The sequence below is a fragment of the Oryctolagus cuniculus genome, chromosome 10 (genome assembly GCF_964237555.1).
Source record: "Oryctolagus cuniculus chromosome 10, mOryCun1.1, whole genome shotgun sequence".
Lineage (NCBI taxonomy): Eukaryota > Metazoa > Chordata > Mammalia > Lagomorpha > Leporidae > Oryctolagus > Oryctolagus cuniculus.
In genome coordinates this window covers 98,204-112,500 of record NC_091441.1, presented here as the reverse complement: position 1 = coordinate 112,500, position 14,297 = coordinate 98,204, and the positions used below count along the sequence as shown (strand labels likewise).

Here is a 14,297-nt window from a genome sequence, read left to right as displayed (position 1 = left end):
CCAGGTAACTGCTGGGCTAAGAACCACCTGCACCCCGTGGCCCCTCTGAGCAGGGGCACCCCCACGCTCCCGGTCCTTGTCTCTGGTTCACACGCGTGCTCCGTGGAGCATGCAGAGCTCTAGACGCGCAGCCCACAGCTCGGCGGACGGGACGCACTTGGCGCCAGGCCAAGTCCATGCCTCTCTCTTCTTGCAGACCAGAAAACGTGGCTGGCCCGGGACACTACAGAAACCTGCCTGGAGCTCCTGGCCTAGCAGATGAAGGAGCTGAGGCTGAACTCTGAATTCAGAGCAAAGAGCGCCAAAGGCGGCGGCGAGCTCCACGTGGAAGGTCAGGGACAGGGCCATCCCTTGTGGGAGGGACGAGGCGGGGCCCGACCACCAGGGAGCTGCTGAAGAAAACTGAGCACAAGGGCACAGACCCTGTGCTGAGGCTGGACAGGGGACGAAGGGAAGGTGTGAACTCAGGAAGCCACCTGCCCCTGCCTCACAGGACTCTACAAGACACAAGGGAGAGAGGGCCACATGCCCCCGTGAATTCACAAAGACAGGTGGGTTCCGCAGATGGGCAGACCCGGACACACAACAGAGCGACCTCGTGAACAGTCAGGCCCCAAGATGGCACACTGGACTCCAGCCTATGACAGCACAGCTCTGGAAAACACATTAACCTTCTCTGAACCTGCTCCTCCTGTGCAAGACAGGGCTGCCGCAGGATCCAATGCCGACAGGCTCTGTGCTCCACACAGAAGCTGCTGCGACTGCCTGCTGTGGGCTACAGAGGCACACAGCGTCTCAGGATCACGCGCTGGCTCTTGAGCCCCCCAGAGACCCAAGGTGGCACCTGCGGGGACAGGACCACTTCTGTGGCGCAAGCAGAGGGTGCGCTGGCTGCGGCTCAGCCCACTTCCCAATTCCTGAGCGGGAGTCCCGCTTTCTTAGACCTGTCCCCGCTGCTGGTAGGCAGCTGTTGCTCAAAACCGTTTTTCGAAACACAACACCCTTTTCCATGAGAGAAAAGCTGTGCTCATGAGTGTCATCAGCACACAGCAACTACAGCAGGGTCCACCAGGTGACCTGTCTGCGCCAGGGCCCCAGAGTCACCAGCAACACCGTGGCCACTGCTGCAGAGCGCCTGCCGCAGAGAACAAAGGTTTGTGCTCAACTCCGCACTCCTGCTCCTACCCCACCTGCCCCAGACTGCACACACCGCCAGACATGGCCCACACCATGCTCAGAGCAGGGCCCAGCCCCGGCTGCAGGAACAGGGAATGTCCCAGGGTGCAGTCCAGTCCTGAGCCAGTGTGCAGGGGATGCTGGCACAGGAGGGGGTTAGACACGTGACCTGCCCTCAGACCAGGAAGGTGGTGTCGTGTCCCAGGAGTTGCAGTCACCGATACAGGACGATGCCCTAACAGAACTGGTGGCTTAAGACTTGGCTTTGCCGCAACTGGTTCACAGCCTCTCTGACCCTCAGAGTCCTCATCACAGCCAGGATGCCTTCAGGTGCTGTGAGTACCCACAAAAAGCAGGCACAAAGCCTGGCACACAGTGGTTGTCCCAAGAAGGAACACTACAGCAGGGAAATTTCATTTTTTTAAAGATTTATTTATTTGAAAGGCAGAGTCACAGAGGGACAGAGGCAGAAAGAGAGAGGTCTTCCATCTGCTGGTTCACTCCCCAGATGGCTGAAACAGCTGGAGCTGCACCAATCCAAAGCCAGGAGCCAGGAGCTTCTCCCAGGTCTCCCATGCAGGTGCAGGTGCCCAAGGACCCGTGCCATCTTCTGCTGCTCTCCCACCATAGCAGAGAGCTGAACTGGAGATGGAGCAGCTGGGACTCGAACCGGCGCCCATAACGGATGCCAGCGCTGCAGGTGGCAGCTCTACTTGCTACGCCACAGCAATTTCTGTGGGAAACTTCATTTCACCACGAGAACATCACGGCCCCCTGCACTGTCTTCCAGGTGCTGTGCCTGGTGACAGCACCTCCCTTCAGACCTGACCAGGCTCTTGGGCCTGGGCAGGAGGGAAGGGGATGGGTCCCCAGAGAAATATACCCCAGGAACAACTTCAGGAAAACCCCACAATGGCATGACTCACCCACTGAGCACCCACAGCTGGCTTGGACCAGGCTGTGACCCGGCTACTGCCACCTGGTTCAGGGAGGCACCACCATGCCCCAACCTGCCTCGCCCTGCCGCAGCTACGAGGACCACAGCCCCGGGAAGCTGCTCCCGTGTGGCAGTGGTTGGAGGACACACGATCTTCACGGCCGAGACCCCAGGGAGCGCCTCTCCTGGAAGTTTTCACCACAGTGCTGCTGTCTCTCCAGGTACGGTGCCACCTTCCAGGCAGGTAATCCCAGCTCCAGAAAAAGGAGCATGGGGTGCAGTTTTCAGACGGCACAGGTGCCCTAGCGACAGAGCACTTAATACAGCATGACTCAGGTGCCATGGCTGCAGCAGGACAGGTCCTGATGGGCCTGAGGTGACCACAGGCCACGGGGGTCGGGGCAGGGGCAGGTACCACAGCCTCCACTCACAGGGGACCACGGTTCAGGCAACAAAGACTGCTGTCTCCCAGTAATGCCTGTGAGAGTGAGGTCAGGCGGGGCATGGAAGATGCCTCAGGCCCCTGGAGCATCAGAAACTCCTCTAGGCCAGCTGACCCTCTAAACTCAACTGCTTCAATGCTCCCACAGCCCTTAACCACTGGCCACTGAGGGCCCGTCCACTCTGGCACCTGCCCCTTCCTGGACCTGTGTTAGCACCATCCATCCTGTGTCAGAAGCAAAGGCAGAGAAACATCTGTCAATGTGGAGCTGACGCATGTGACAAGACAGAGAGTAAAGGGGCCGGCGCTGGGGGTGGGACACACGGAGCCTTGTCAACACCCTCAAGTGATGAGCTGCCCATGGGGCCACGCAGGCACACCACCTGGGGCAAAGGCAGAGGGAGAGCCCTGGGCTCTGCAGGTTCTCAGAGCTCACCACACACAAAGTGCTACACATCTGTGTCACACATGAGACCCGGAGCGGGCACCACAGAGGAGTCCCAGGACTTGCTGTGTGGCACCAGGCCTGTCGCTCCCCGTCTTCGTGGGGGAACGACACTGAACCCTGCGCTGTTCTTTCGTCTGCTCGGCCCTCCCCGGGTTTGCTGCTGGTTCTTCCCGGGTTGGCTACTATCCCTTCCACCTCCGTGGAAGGGCGGTTCCCCCTGGCCACATTCCCCACTTCCGCAGGGGAGCGGCACACCGCCGGCCGGCTTTCTCGGGGGCTGCACAGGCGTTCCCCTTAGATGTTCCCCTTAGATGTTCCTGGTGCATGCCGTCTCTCTCCTCCTTTATAGTCCTCCTCTGCCAATCCCAACTCGGCTGCCCACACGCCGAGTACGCTGCTCTCCTCCAATCAGTAGCAAGTCCTACAGTTTATTGGTTGAACTGGAGGCAGCTGTGCGGAAGCTGTTTACTTCTCTCCCAGCGCCATATTGTGGGAGAGCAGATGCATAGAATAAGTCTTAATTCCAGTAACTCAGTCCAGTCCGGGCTGCTCCCCACAAGGCCCACTCTCCACCCACCAGAGGGCCCCAGGGAATGACCCACTGCTGTGCGCTCACAGAAAGGCCGGTGCTGAGCATCAGAGGATGGCAGCCCGAAAGCCATGACTGAGCTTCTGCCCGGTCCATGTACTGAAGAGCAACACAGGTGCACAGCCACCCAAGGACGCAGACCTGGAAAGAGCCCACTCCTCTGCCAACAGAACAGATAAGCAGGCATTAGAATAATGCAAGGCCAGGTCCCACCGCTACACACGGCATGGACGGACTGTATGGATGCTGGGCTGAGCAGAGCAGCACACAGCGCACAGTCTGGGAACTCCGTCTAGGCTTGCCGGGGAAGACAGACAACAGCATAAATTACTGTGGGTGAACCACACGGGAGAGCCCGATGGCCCAGGCTGAAACCACCTGCACTTCGGGGGTTTTCAAAGCCTCTTTCTGGGGTGGGCATTGTGGCACTGCAGGTTAGGCCACTGCTCATGACTGCCGCGTCCAGCACCAGAGCGCCAGTTCAAGTCCTGGCTGCACGGCTTCCAATCCAGCTCCCTGCTCTGCGCCTGTGGAGTAGCAGACAGCAGCCCAGGTAACCGAGTCCCTGCCGGCTACATGGGAGCCCTGGAGTTCCCAGCTCCTGGCTTCAGCTTGGTCCAACCCTGACTACTGTGGCCATGTGAGGAGTGACTCCCCGCCACTCTGCTTTCAAATAAATAAAATTGTTTAAGGCTAAAAAGACTAAAAAGCCTTTTAATCCATCAAGGAAAATGCTACACATACACCCCAAACACAGCAGACCCATTCTGGTTGAAGATGGGGACTGGAGCATCACCCTCTAAGACTCCCTGCTGTGAGCACAAGATGGGATGGAGGGGGAAGGGGAGGGTTGGGGGAGGAGAGGGTGAGATGGAGGGGAGGGGAGGGAGGGAGGGAGGGAGAGATGGAGAGGAGGGGAGGGAGGGAGGGAGAGAAATGGGGAGGGAAGGGAGGGAGGGAGAGATGGAGAGGAGGGGGGAGGGAGGGAGGGAGAGATGGAGAGGAGGGGAGGGAGGGAGGGAGGGGAAGGAGGGGAAGGGAGGGAGGGGAAGGAGGGGAAGGGAGGGAGGGAGGGAGAGATGGAGAGGAGGGGAGGGAGGGAGGGGAAGGAGGGGAAGGGAGGGAGGGAGGGAGAGATGGAGAGGAGGGGAGGGAGGGAGGGGAAGGAGGGGAAGGGAGGGAGGGAGGGAGAGATGGAGAGGAGGGGAGGGAGGGAGGGGAAGGAGGGGAGGGGAGGGAGGGAGAGATGGAGAGGAGGGGAGGGAGGGAGGGGAAGGAGGGGAGGGGAGGGAGGGAGAGATGGAGAGGAGGGGAGGGAGGGAGGGGAAGGAGGGGAAGGGAGGGAGGGAGAGATGGAGAGGAGGGGAGGGAGGGAGAGATGGAGAGGAGGGGAGGGAGGGAGGGAGGGAGAGAAATGGGGAGGAAAGGATGGATGGGGGAGGGAGGGACGGGCTCTTGTACTCAGGGACCAGGGGATGGTAACAGTCAAAGATAACGGTTGCCATGGCTATGTGCACTGGTCCAGCTCCCTGCTCTTGGAGCACCTGAGGAAGCCAGGTAATTCTGGAAGAGGAAGTCACAAGACTGACATGCCTGACAAAGCAGGACACAAGCACCAGCCCTGAAGACACAGAGCTGGCGAAAGCAGGCTCTCAGCTTGCAACTGAGCACAGAGGCAGAGAGACAGGGAGAGACAGAGACAGAGAGATCCCATCCACTGGTTCGCTCCCCAAATACCGGCAGTGTCCAGGGCTGAACTGGGCCAACATCAGGAGCTGGGAACTCAACCCAGGTCTCCGGACCCAAGTCCCTGAGCCATCATCGATACCTCCCAGGGTGTGCATTTGCAGGAAGCTGGAGTCAGGAGCCAAAGCCAGGAACTGGACCCAGGCAGTCCAATGTGAAATGCAGCTAGGTTAAATGCCTACTCCAGAAACATGGGTTCTTAATTTCCAAAGGTCCTTGGTTTTGCTTAGCTCATCCTGCCGCCTCCCATGACACCAACACATTACCTTCACAGGCACTGGACCCTCGGAGACACCATGGGAATTAGGCCAACTATACATCAAGTTCAAAGGTACTTCAAAAAATGTACGGGAAATTGAATTTAAAATCAAGTTTATTTGAGTGCAAGAATATTGAAACTCATTTATATTTGTCACCTTCCTCAAAAAGCAGGTATTTTCTAAAGTGAAATCCAGTGTGCTTCATCGGAATTCAACACAGTGAGCATTCACTGGGACCTACTGCACACAAAGCACAGCTCTTCATGCTGTAGGTGCTGATTTTGCCTGAAGCATCCCACTGAGAAAGGCTGTTCTTCCCAGCACACTAGACTCACCAAGGGAAGCCCCCAGGTGGGGAAAGGGTGGTGCTTCCATGCTTCTGGAGACAATGCCTAGTGAAGGCACTTGGCCTGGTGCTTAAGACACCAGTTAGGATCCCAACCCCACACCACAGCACCTGACTTCTCATCCCAGCTTCCCGCCAAACTGGACGTTGCGAGGCGGAGTGCCAGTTCAAGTCACCGGGCTCCTCTGCCAGGCAGGAGACGGCGGACGCGGGGTCCTAACTGTGTCATGAGCACTAGGCCCAGCGTCTTCGCTAGGTGTTGCCTATACCAAACACCCACCTCTCCACAAACTGTTTGAAGGACTCTCACATATTGGTCGGGTTGCTGTGTAAATGGTAAGAAACGCTTCCGCGGGCAGCGCCCAGCTTGGGCCACCCTCTCTATCCCAGCCTGCAAGGAGCAACCCCAGAGCAAGGCTTAGGCATGTGCTGGGAGAAGACCTGGGGCCACACAGGAGCACGGCACTCCCAGGCTCAGGGTGCAGCTGAGATCTGCCAAGACCAGGTGGGGAGCCAACGTGAAGACCTGCAAGCATAGCCGCCCCCAAACCTAAGTCCTGGGATGTTCTGCGGCCGCCATTCCAGGAACCTCCTTGCTGCCGCGATAAGACTCCTGCATGGGAAAGGGTGGACGCCTTCCTCACGGCACTCACTCCAGACGTGACTGAAAGAGCCTCGGAGACTGTAAGTGGCTCCATCCCCAAATCCCTGACGTTCAAACAACTCAGTCCTGTGCCTGAAATGTCACAGGCCTAAGAAAGGCCCTAACCCTCTGGCTGGCTGGGGTGCCCCAAGACAGCCATCGGGGAGTCTGCGGCTCACAGACGCGCAGAGGCAAGCACCTCCTGGGAGGGCCTGTCAGTGGCCGGCAGACTGACCCCACCTGGGTCCCTTCGTAAGAGTCTTCCGCAGTTGAAGTCACAGAACCTGTTTAAACAGACATACAAAAAATAAAACAAAACCAGAACCTTAAAAGGGTGTAGCTGGCACATTCAAGTGAGTCAAACCATGTCCAGGCAGTTCTCAACTGGCCCACAGGAGGCAAGTCCCCAGCCACCCAATGGGGACGCCTGACCCAGGTCCCATGCTGGCAGCTGTCTCATCACACCAGGCAGAAGGGTGTGTCCCCACAGGGCCAGGAAAGCCAACAACAGCTTAGCCCGAGATAAGATCTTGGGGACCTGAGCAGAAGTGCAAATTTCAAAAGCTGTACTCGGGGGTTCTCCCCCTGAGTGTCCGGCTGTCCCCAGCAGGACCTGGCCAGCCACATCATCAACCAGGCCGCCACACTGCTCCTCACACATTCCCCTCCTGGAGGGCCCAGGTCCAATGCCCAGGGCAAGCGTGCCAGCTCCACTCAGCACCTGACACCACCCACTCTCAGCAGCCTCCATGGACAAGCAGCTCCCATAAATCAACAAAAAGTCAGAACACTGATAGAAAACAAGGTGCAGGACAAAGACAGGCAGTTAAAAACAGATGCACCAATAGCCATCAGACAGGAGAATTTTCAAGTCACAAATAACTCAAGAAACACACATTGAAACAGTGGGATGCTATTTCACTTCCCTACCTGGGAAAGAACATGCTGAAAGAGGAAGGAAGAGAGGGTGGGCAGCCAGGAAACAGAGTCTATAACCTGGCGGAAGAGACTTTCTGGAAGAAAATTCAGCAATATGTGTTCAAAGCCTTTCACCCAGTAATTTCACTGCGAGAAGTCTGTCCTAAGGGAACAGTAAGAGCTCTGCCCTGATTTAATAGAATCAATAATCTTTATATACTTCATGTAAGTATTTTCTATACACGGCCTTTAGATAAGGACTAATATAAAAACATCACAGCTGCTTACCATGGAAATCAGAAGTATATTGGTGGAACTTTCATGGTTAGACATGGGATGGCATATTATGCAGTCATTTTACAAAAACTGCTTTTTAAAGACATTAATGACACACACACACCAGAAAAAAACCTGCTTGTAATACACTAAGCTGGAAGGCAGAAGCAGGCCACCAAACAAGGTGTCCACGTGACGCAAGTTCTAGAAGCCAAAAGTGTTACACGTACAGAAGGTGTCTTGGGGCCAGCACTGCAGCACAGCGGGTAAAACCACCACCTGCAGTGCTGGCATCCCATATGGGCGCCGGTTTGAGTCCCGGCTGCTCTACTTCCAACCCAGCTCTCTGCTGTGGCCTGGGGAAGCAGTAGAAGATGGCCCGAGCCCTTGGGCCCCCGCAACAGGAATACCCCACGTTTACCTCGCCATGCTCGGCTGTGGTCCGAGTTTCCCACAGAGATGATGCATTTGTGTGGAATTCAAAAAGTGCAGTACAAGGAAGCACAAGGAACATCATTCTCCCCACCACAAACCCTGCACAGTGCAGACAGCCCTCAGTCCACGCTCTGAACCTAACTGTGGCACCAGCGCCGTGACAAGCACCACAGACGGAGCCTGGCCCGGCAGGAGTGGGACAGCTTTGCATAGGACGCAGCAGCCCAGAGTAGAGTCTCAGCATTTGCAGATCGGGACACCAAGGCCCAGAAGGTGTGGACTGAGACCCCATGCAGTGGGTCATCAACACCTAAGCCAGGAGAAGGCTGAGACCGGGGTCATCCGCAGCCGCGAGGGGCTCTGGGCTGGGCTCCTCTGTTGCTGGAGACTGTGTGTGGATGATGGTGGGGCTGGAAACAGCAGGGAGTCCGGGACACTGCTGAGTTCATAAGGTCCTGCGTAGTTTCCAGTCTTCTCAAGGGAAAATTCCTCTCTGGTTAGTCTGCACGGAGACCGGCCTCCCTGTCACCCTCAGAAGGGGCCGCGGCCTGTCCCCCTCCCCTGCACATCGAGTACTCCCTCCCTGCAGGCCTCGTGTGAGGAGACCACAGCATGAGCACAAGTGCACACTGCCGGCTTGGACAGGAACCCGAGTGGCTGGAGTAAGGTGTGGCCGTTTGGGGACTGGGACGGGGTTGGGGAGACACACACACACACCCTACGCATTCCTACGTTGTGGGCGCCCGGTCACTGTCACCACTGCCTCCTTTTATTTTGGGAGGAGAGCAGAACAGAAACCACGCCCATCCCAGGCGGAACAGCTAGGCCTTGGAGAAGTCAAACACCTTGCAGAAGCCTGCACGGGTGGCAGTGGCAGAACACGCAGGCCATTTCCCCACAAGCAGCGCCTGTGGAGGTGGGCTACACGGCAATGAGCAGTAACCACGGAGGGGCGAGCGGAAGGAAGAGCCCAGGGACGCGCGGAAAGAGCTCGGGCAGCCCCAAGCCCTGCCAAGGCCAGTAGTTCTGCCTCTCACTTCCAGGACAGCACCTGCAGCGTCTGAGCTAGACCCAAGCCCAGTTCGCAGAGCCAGCCTGGAGGAGGCGGGCAGGTCACACTTGAGAGACCTCAAAGGCAGGCTGCTGCCCTCCCCACCCTGAGGCAAGGGACAAGGCCTGGGGGAGGAGCACTGGGTTATCAGTTCACACTTGAGGCAAGAGAGCCGTGGGAGCAGGCAGCAGGAGGGGTCCTGGGGCCCTCCCCGGCCTCGCAGGTGGCCAGCATCTCAGATCTGCAGGCACCAAATGAGCACAGATGGTGCTCGGCCTGGCACGGCCCTGCGCAGGTCCTAGCTGTCCTCAGCATCCGGGAGAGGGGGACGGGGCTCTAGTCTACAACCACCTCGGGGTCAGCGACGGCCCTGCGCAGGTCCTAGCTGTCCTCAGCATCCGGGAGAGGGGGACGGGGCTCTAGTCTACAACCACCTCGGGGTCAGCGACGGCCCTGCGCAGGTCCTAGCTGTCCTCAGCATCCGGGAGAGGGGGACGGGGCTCTAGTCTACAACCACCTCGGGGTCAGCGACGGCCCTGCGCAGGTCCTAGCTGTCCTCAGCATCCGGGAGAGGGGGACCGGGCTCTAGTCTACAACCACCTCGGGGTCAGCGAAGGTCTGGGAACAGAAAGCTTTGTGAAACCAGACACGGCCCGTCCCTGGTAACCCTACCGTAGGTGCAGCTCCAGAGCGGGCGGCCCCGACACGCGGCCCTGGCCCTGGCGGGTGCCAGGGACGGTGTGCACTCAGGGCCACGGAACCAGAACCCGGGTGAGGGGCAGTTTCAGAAGACGACGGTGCGTCCCAGGAGGGGCAGGAAACCCCAAGGCTCCCTGCGGCCCGCGTCCCATCCTCTGCCGACGCCCGGAAACCTACACCAACCCCTTCGGAACGCCGCCCTGAGCCCCCGGACGGCTGTGCCAAGAGCTCTACCCAGGCCGGGGCAGGGGAATGCAAGGGCGCGAAGATGCGGCCCCCGCGCCGCGTTCAGCAGAGGCTGCAGGGGTCGCCCACAGGCGCTAAGGGGCCGCCCGCGCAGAGGCAGCAGCGCCAGCTCCCCGGCCAATTACCCAGGCTCGCGCGGCGCAAGTTTGGACACGCTCGGGGCGCGCAGGCGGGAGGCGGCGGGCGCGCCGGGAGCACTGGGTCGGGGGCGCGCCCGGTACTCGGGGTCTTCGGGGTGTGTGTCGGGAGCGCGCCCGGTGGGGGCAGGGCCTACGTGGGAGGTTCGCCTGCGGGTTGGGGTTTCTGGGCCGAGGGCGCGCCTGAGGCTTGGGTGGCTGCGCCAGGGGCGCGCCTGGTGGTTGGGGGAGAGCCTGAGTCGGGGGCGCGGTCAGGGGGTCTGGGTGTGGGCCGGGGAGGCGTCCGGAGCTTGGGGGCCTGGCACGGAGCGCTGGGCGGGGGGCGAGGGTCGGGGCCGGGCGCCCAGGAGAGAGCCGGCGGCAGATCTCTCCCCCGCGGGGACTAAGGCTTCTTGGAGCTAAGCAGGCGGCATGGCCAAGGCCCTCCTCCGGCCCGGCCCCCAGAGGCCCCGGCCCAGCCCCCAGAGGCCCCCGCACGGCCCCGAGACCGAGCAGCCGGCGGCCCCCAGCTCGCCCCGGAAACACCGCCCCCAAACGTGCGCCGCGCCCGGGTCGCCTTTCCTCGCCGAACAAAGAGCGGCTACCGGGAGTGGGTTCCGAGCGCCTAGACCCAGGCGGCCTCGGCCCCCGACCGCCGCAGCCCGCAGACCGTCCCGGGCTGGCTTTGTCCGCGCTTGGGCGGGAAGGACAGCGGCCCCCGGCGCCCGGCTGCGGGCTCAGACGCCGCTTGGGCGCTCGCGGGGGGCGCGCGGGGCTTACCTTGCTCTTGACTTCGACCGCGCCGCAGTCGGGGAAGCGCAGGGTCTGGGACCGGTGGAAACTCCGGTTCATGGTTTCGGCCCCGCTCCGCCTCACCTTCGCCCTCGCCCCTCAGGGGCCGCAGGAGGATGCCTGGGGAGCAGCCGGCCCGCGCTGCCTCGGCCACCCGGCTGCTCAGCGTGCAGCGGCCCGGAGCTGCGCTGGCCGCGCGCCTCGGGGACTCCAGGGCCGCGCGCGAGGGGACGCCGGCGCGCGCCGCCCGCCTCCCCGCGCCGAGCCGCCCGGGCCCCGCCCCGCGCCCAGGACTCCCCGCCCACAGGGCCACCGCCCCGCCCCGCGGCCTGGAGACCCGCCCACTGGGCCTCCGCCCCGCCCCCCACCTCCCGGGCCCTGCCCCGCGCCCGGGACGCCCCGCCCACAGGGCCGCGTCCACCACGCCCCGCCCACCCGCCCCGCTCCCGGGACGCCCCGCCCCGCCCCGCTCCCGGGAGACCCCGCCCACCGGGCCACTGGCGGGCGGCCGGCTTGCTCCCCACGCTCGCGCACCCGAGAGGAGAGGGACCCCACGGAGTTGGCAGCGGGCGGCCTGGGACGAGGCTGACTGGGGCCGTGTCCCACGCGGTCCGGGAGGGAGACCCTGGAGGGGCGTCCACGGCGGGGCTGTGCCCGAGAGCACGGACCGCGACGTCCGCAGGGAACGGAGCGGGGTTAGAACCGCGGCGCGTGCGAGCTTCCACTCGGGTACCGTGGGCGACGGCGACTTGGCTGCAGCGCGGGGAGGCGGCGGGCGACGTCAGAATCACCCGCATTGTCCGCGACGCTGCCAGACTGACTGTGCTCCTATCCGGCTTGCCGCGCGCTTGTAGGCTGAGCATTGGCGCTAAACACAAGTTGCTAAGGCTGCGTGGGGCCGGCGCTGTGCTGTAGCGGGTAAAGCTGCCGCCTGCGGCGCCGGCATCCCATATGGGCGCCGGTTCGAGTCCCGCCTGCTCCTTTTCCCATCCAGCTTTCTGCTGTGGCCTGGGAAAGCAGTGGAGGATGGCCCAAGTCCTTGGGTCCCTGCACCCGCGTGGAGACCTGGAAGAAGCTCCTGGCTCCTGGCTTCTGATCGGCGCAGCTCCTGCCGTTGCAACCAGATGGGGAGTGAACCAGAAAGCCTCACTCTCGCTCTTGCTCTCTCTGCCTCTCTGTGTAACTGACTTCCAAATAAATACATACATCTTAAAAAAAAAACTTGAATTATATTTCTAAAATCTTTAATACAGAACACCAAATTGTACTCCAAGTTTAATTTTCATTTAATTTTGGGACATTTTTAGCCTGCTCCATGCCAGGGTGTAGTCCAGAATGAGTCACCGCGCTCAGAGGAACACCAGGCGGGAGAGGGCAGCAGGTGCACGGGTTTCCAAACAAGCAGGGCTGCCCAGAGGTGCACCGCGGACTTCTTTCCACCTTCATCCCCGAGGGAAACCACAGGCTGTCCAGTTGCAGCAGGGAGCACGCTCCAGTTCAGGACTACCCTGAGGAAACACGCCAACCCAGACACCTTCAGAAATGCAGGGATGAGGGGGGTGGGCAGGCAGCAGGGCAGCAGTGGGTGGAGACTTACCACGGGAGGGCTGCGGACCCTGAATTTGGCCTCTGGAGCAGCTTGATGCGGTGAGATCATGTATTTAATGTGTATGGCTCAGAGTGCGGTCCAAGGCCAACACCTGCTCCACCTGGTGCTTGCTAGCGATGCCGCACCCCAGACCCGCTGCATCTGCACTTGAACGGGGTCCCAGGTAATGGTGTCACAGAGAAGGCCGACAAGGGCTGCTGCTTTCGCTGCGTCAGCTGTTGCCCCGCCGTTCTGCACCAGGCCGCTGAGCAGGCGGAAGCAGCTCAAGGAAAGGCTGGGAAGCTGGCTGGTTGCATGGGAAACCTGTTTCCAGCCGACACTTGAGCAGGATTCCTCAGGGCTTCTAGCCTGTGGTTGGGATGGGTGTAGACAAAACAACAGGAGGACCCTTCAGGGGGAAAATCTTTTCCACAGGCCCGCAGCAGCAGCAGCAGCACCTGGCCAGGAGGAGGTGAGTCACTCACGTGGGTGAGGGTGTGCAGGTGTGCAGGTGACCTGCAGGACGCCCCAGGACAGAACAGTCCTCTCCTCCCTGGGGCACTGGCCATGCCTGGAGGCATCTGTGATCTGGCACGGAGGGTGCGCTCTGGGCAGAGAGGAGCCCAGGCTGCTGCTGCTAAGCATGCGCCCATGCCCACAGCCACAGCCACAAAGAAGGGGCCAACCCAGTGCCAGCCGTTCCAAGGGGACGGGGGGTGCTGGCCCCCCACCATCCCTGCCCCAGGGAGTACGATCTCATCCACCTGGGTCAAATGGAAGGAGCCGTGGCTGCCCACTGCTGGGGGGGCCTGGTCCCTGTGCCTAAGACGCTAGGAATGGGGGAAAGCCGCAACCTGCAGTGCCAGCATCCCATATGCGTGCTGGTTCGAGTCCCAGCTGCACCACTTATGTCCCATCTCTCCGATACTGGCCTGGAAAAAGCAGCAGAAGGCCCCTGCCACCCGCATGGGAGACCCTGAAGAAGCTCCCAGCTCCTGGCTTCTGCCTAGCCTAACCCTAGTCATTGCAGCCATCTGGGGAGTAAACCAGCGGATGGAAGTTCTCTCTCTCTCTCTCTCTCTCTCTCTGTAACTCTGACTTTCAAATAAATTAATAAATCTTTTGAAAACAATAACTAAGGAGTTAGGAGTGGAGGCCATTTGTCAGCGCCCCTAACTTCCCTGGGCTCAGAGTGGCCACCCCAGCCCCTTTACAGGTCACTCCCGTCACCGGCAGCCGAGTCCCAAGATGCCTGGGGCAGGGCTGCCGCTGTGGGCACAGATGGCTGTGTTTCTGACTCCTGCTCATTTCTCTGTAGCACTGTAGGTTTGGTGCTTGTCACACCAGGGTTATACCATACGGTGTTCAGGCTGAGCTTTGGGGTAGAAAGAACCAAATTAGCAGTCAAGCTGCCACCACGAGTGGACCACCCTCCGAGCTGCAGTGTTCCACGGTGCAGAAGACGAGAGGGACGTGACTAGGAAGCACCCTCACACTGCCTGCCCAAGACGTTACCGTTTGCCTCTTCAGAGTGTGGGACAAGCCAAGCTCCCCGAGCCATGGGCACCTGCTCCGCCTGCGCTGCTGGG

General features: G+C 60.6%; 1 protein-coding gene and 2 long non-coding RNA genes across 3 annotated transcripts in view; 1 reads left to right on the top strand and 2 right to left on the bottom strand.

Annotated features, from left to right (window-relative positions):
• Positions 1-11,345, bottom strand: part of PARD6G (par-6 family cell polarity regulator gamma) — a 78,376-nt gene extending 67,031 nt beyond the window's left edge. Inside the window, exon 1 of the mRNA XM_070050042.1 lies at positions 11,109-11,345. Within this exon, the coding sequence (XP_069906143.1) occupies positions 11,109-11,180 (72 nt within the window). The 5' untranslated portion in view covers positions 11,181-11,345. The remainder of the gene's footprint in view (positions 1-11,108) is intronic.
• A 249-nt stretch (positions 11,346-11,594) lies between these two features.
• Positions 11,595-12,361, top strand: LOC138844008 (uncharacterized). The gene is made up of 2 exons (XR_011379292.1): positions 11,595-11,849; positions 12,115-12,361. It is a non-coding gene; the product is annotated as an uncharacterized lncRNA (long non-coding RNA).
• LOC138844009 (uncharacterized) lies at positions 12,333-12,972 on the bottom strand. Its single transcript, XR_011379293.1, has 2 exons — positions 12,718-12,972; positions 12,333-12,628 (listed from the first exon to the last, which is right to left on the bottom strand). It is a non-coding gene; the product is annotated as an uncharacterized lncRNA (long non-coding RNA).
• Positions 12,973-14,297: the final 1,325 nt, after the last annotated feature.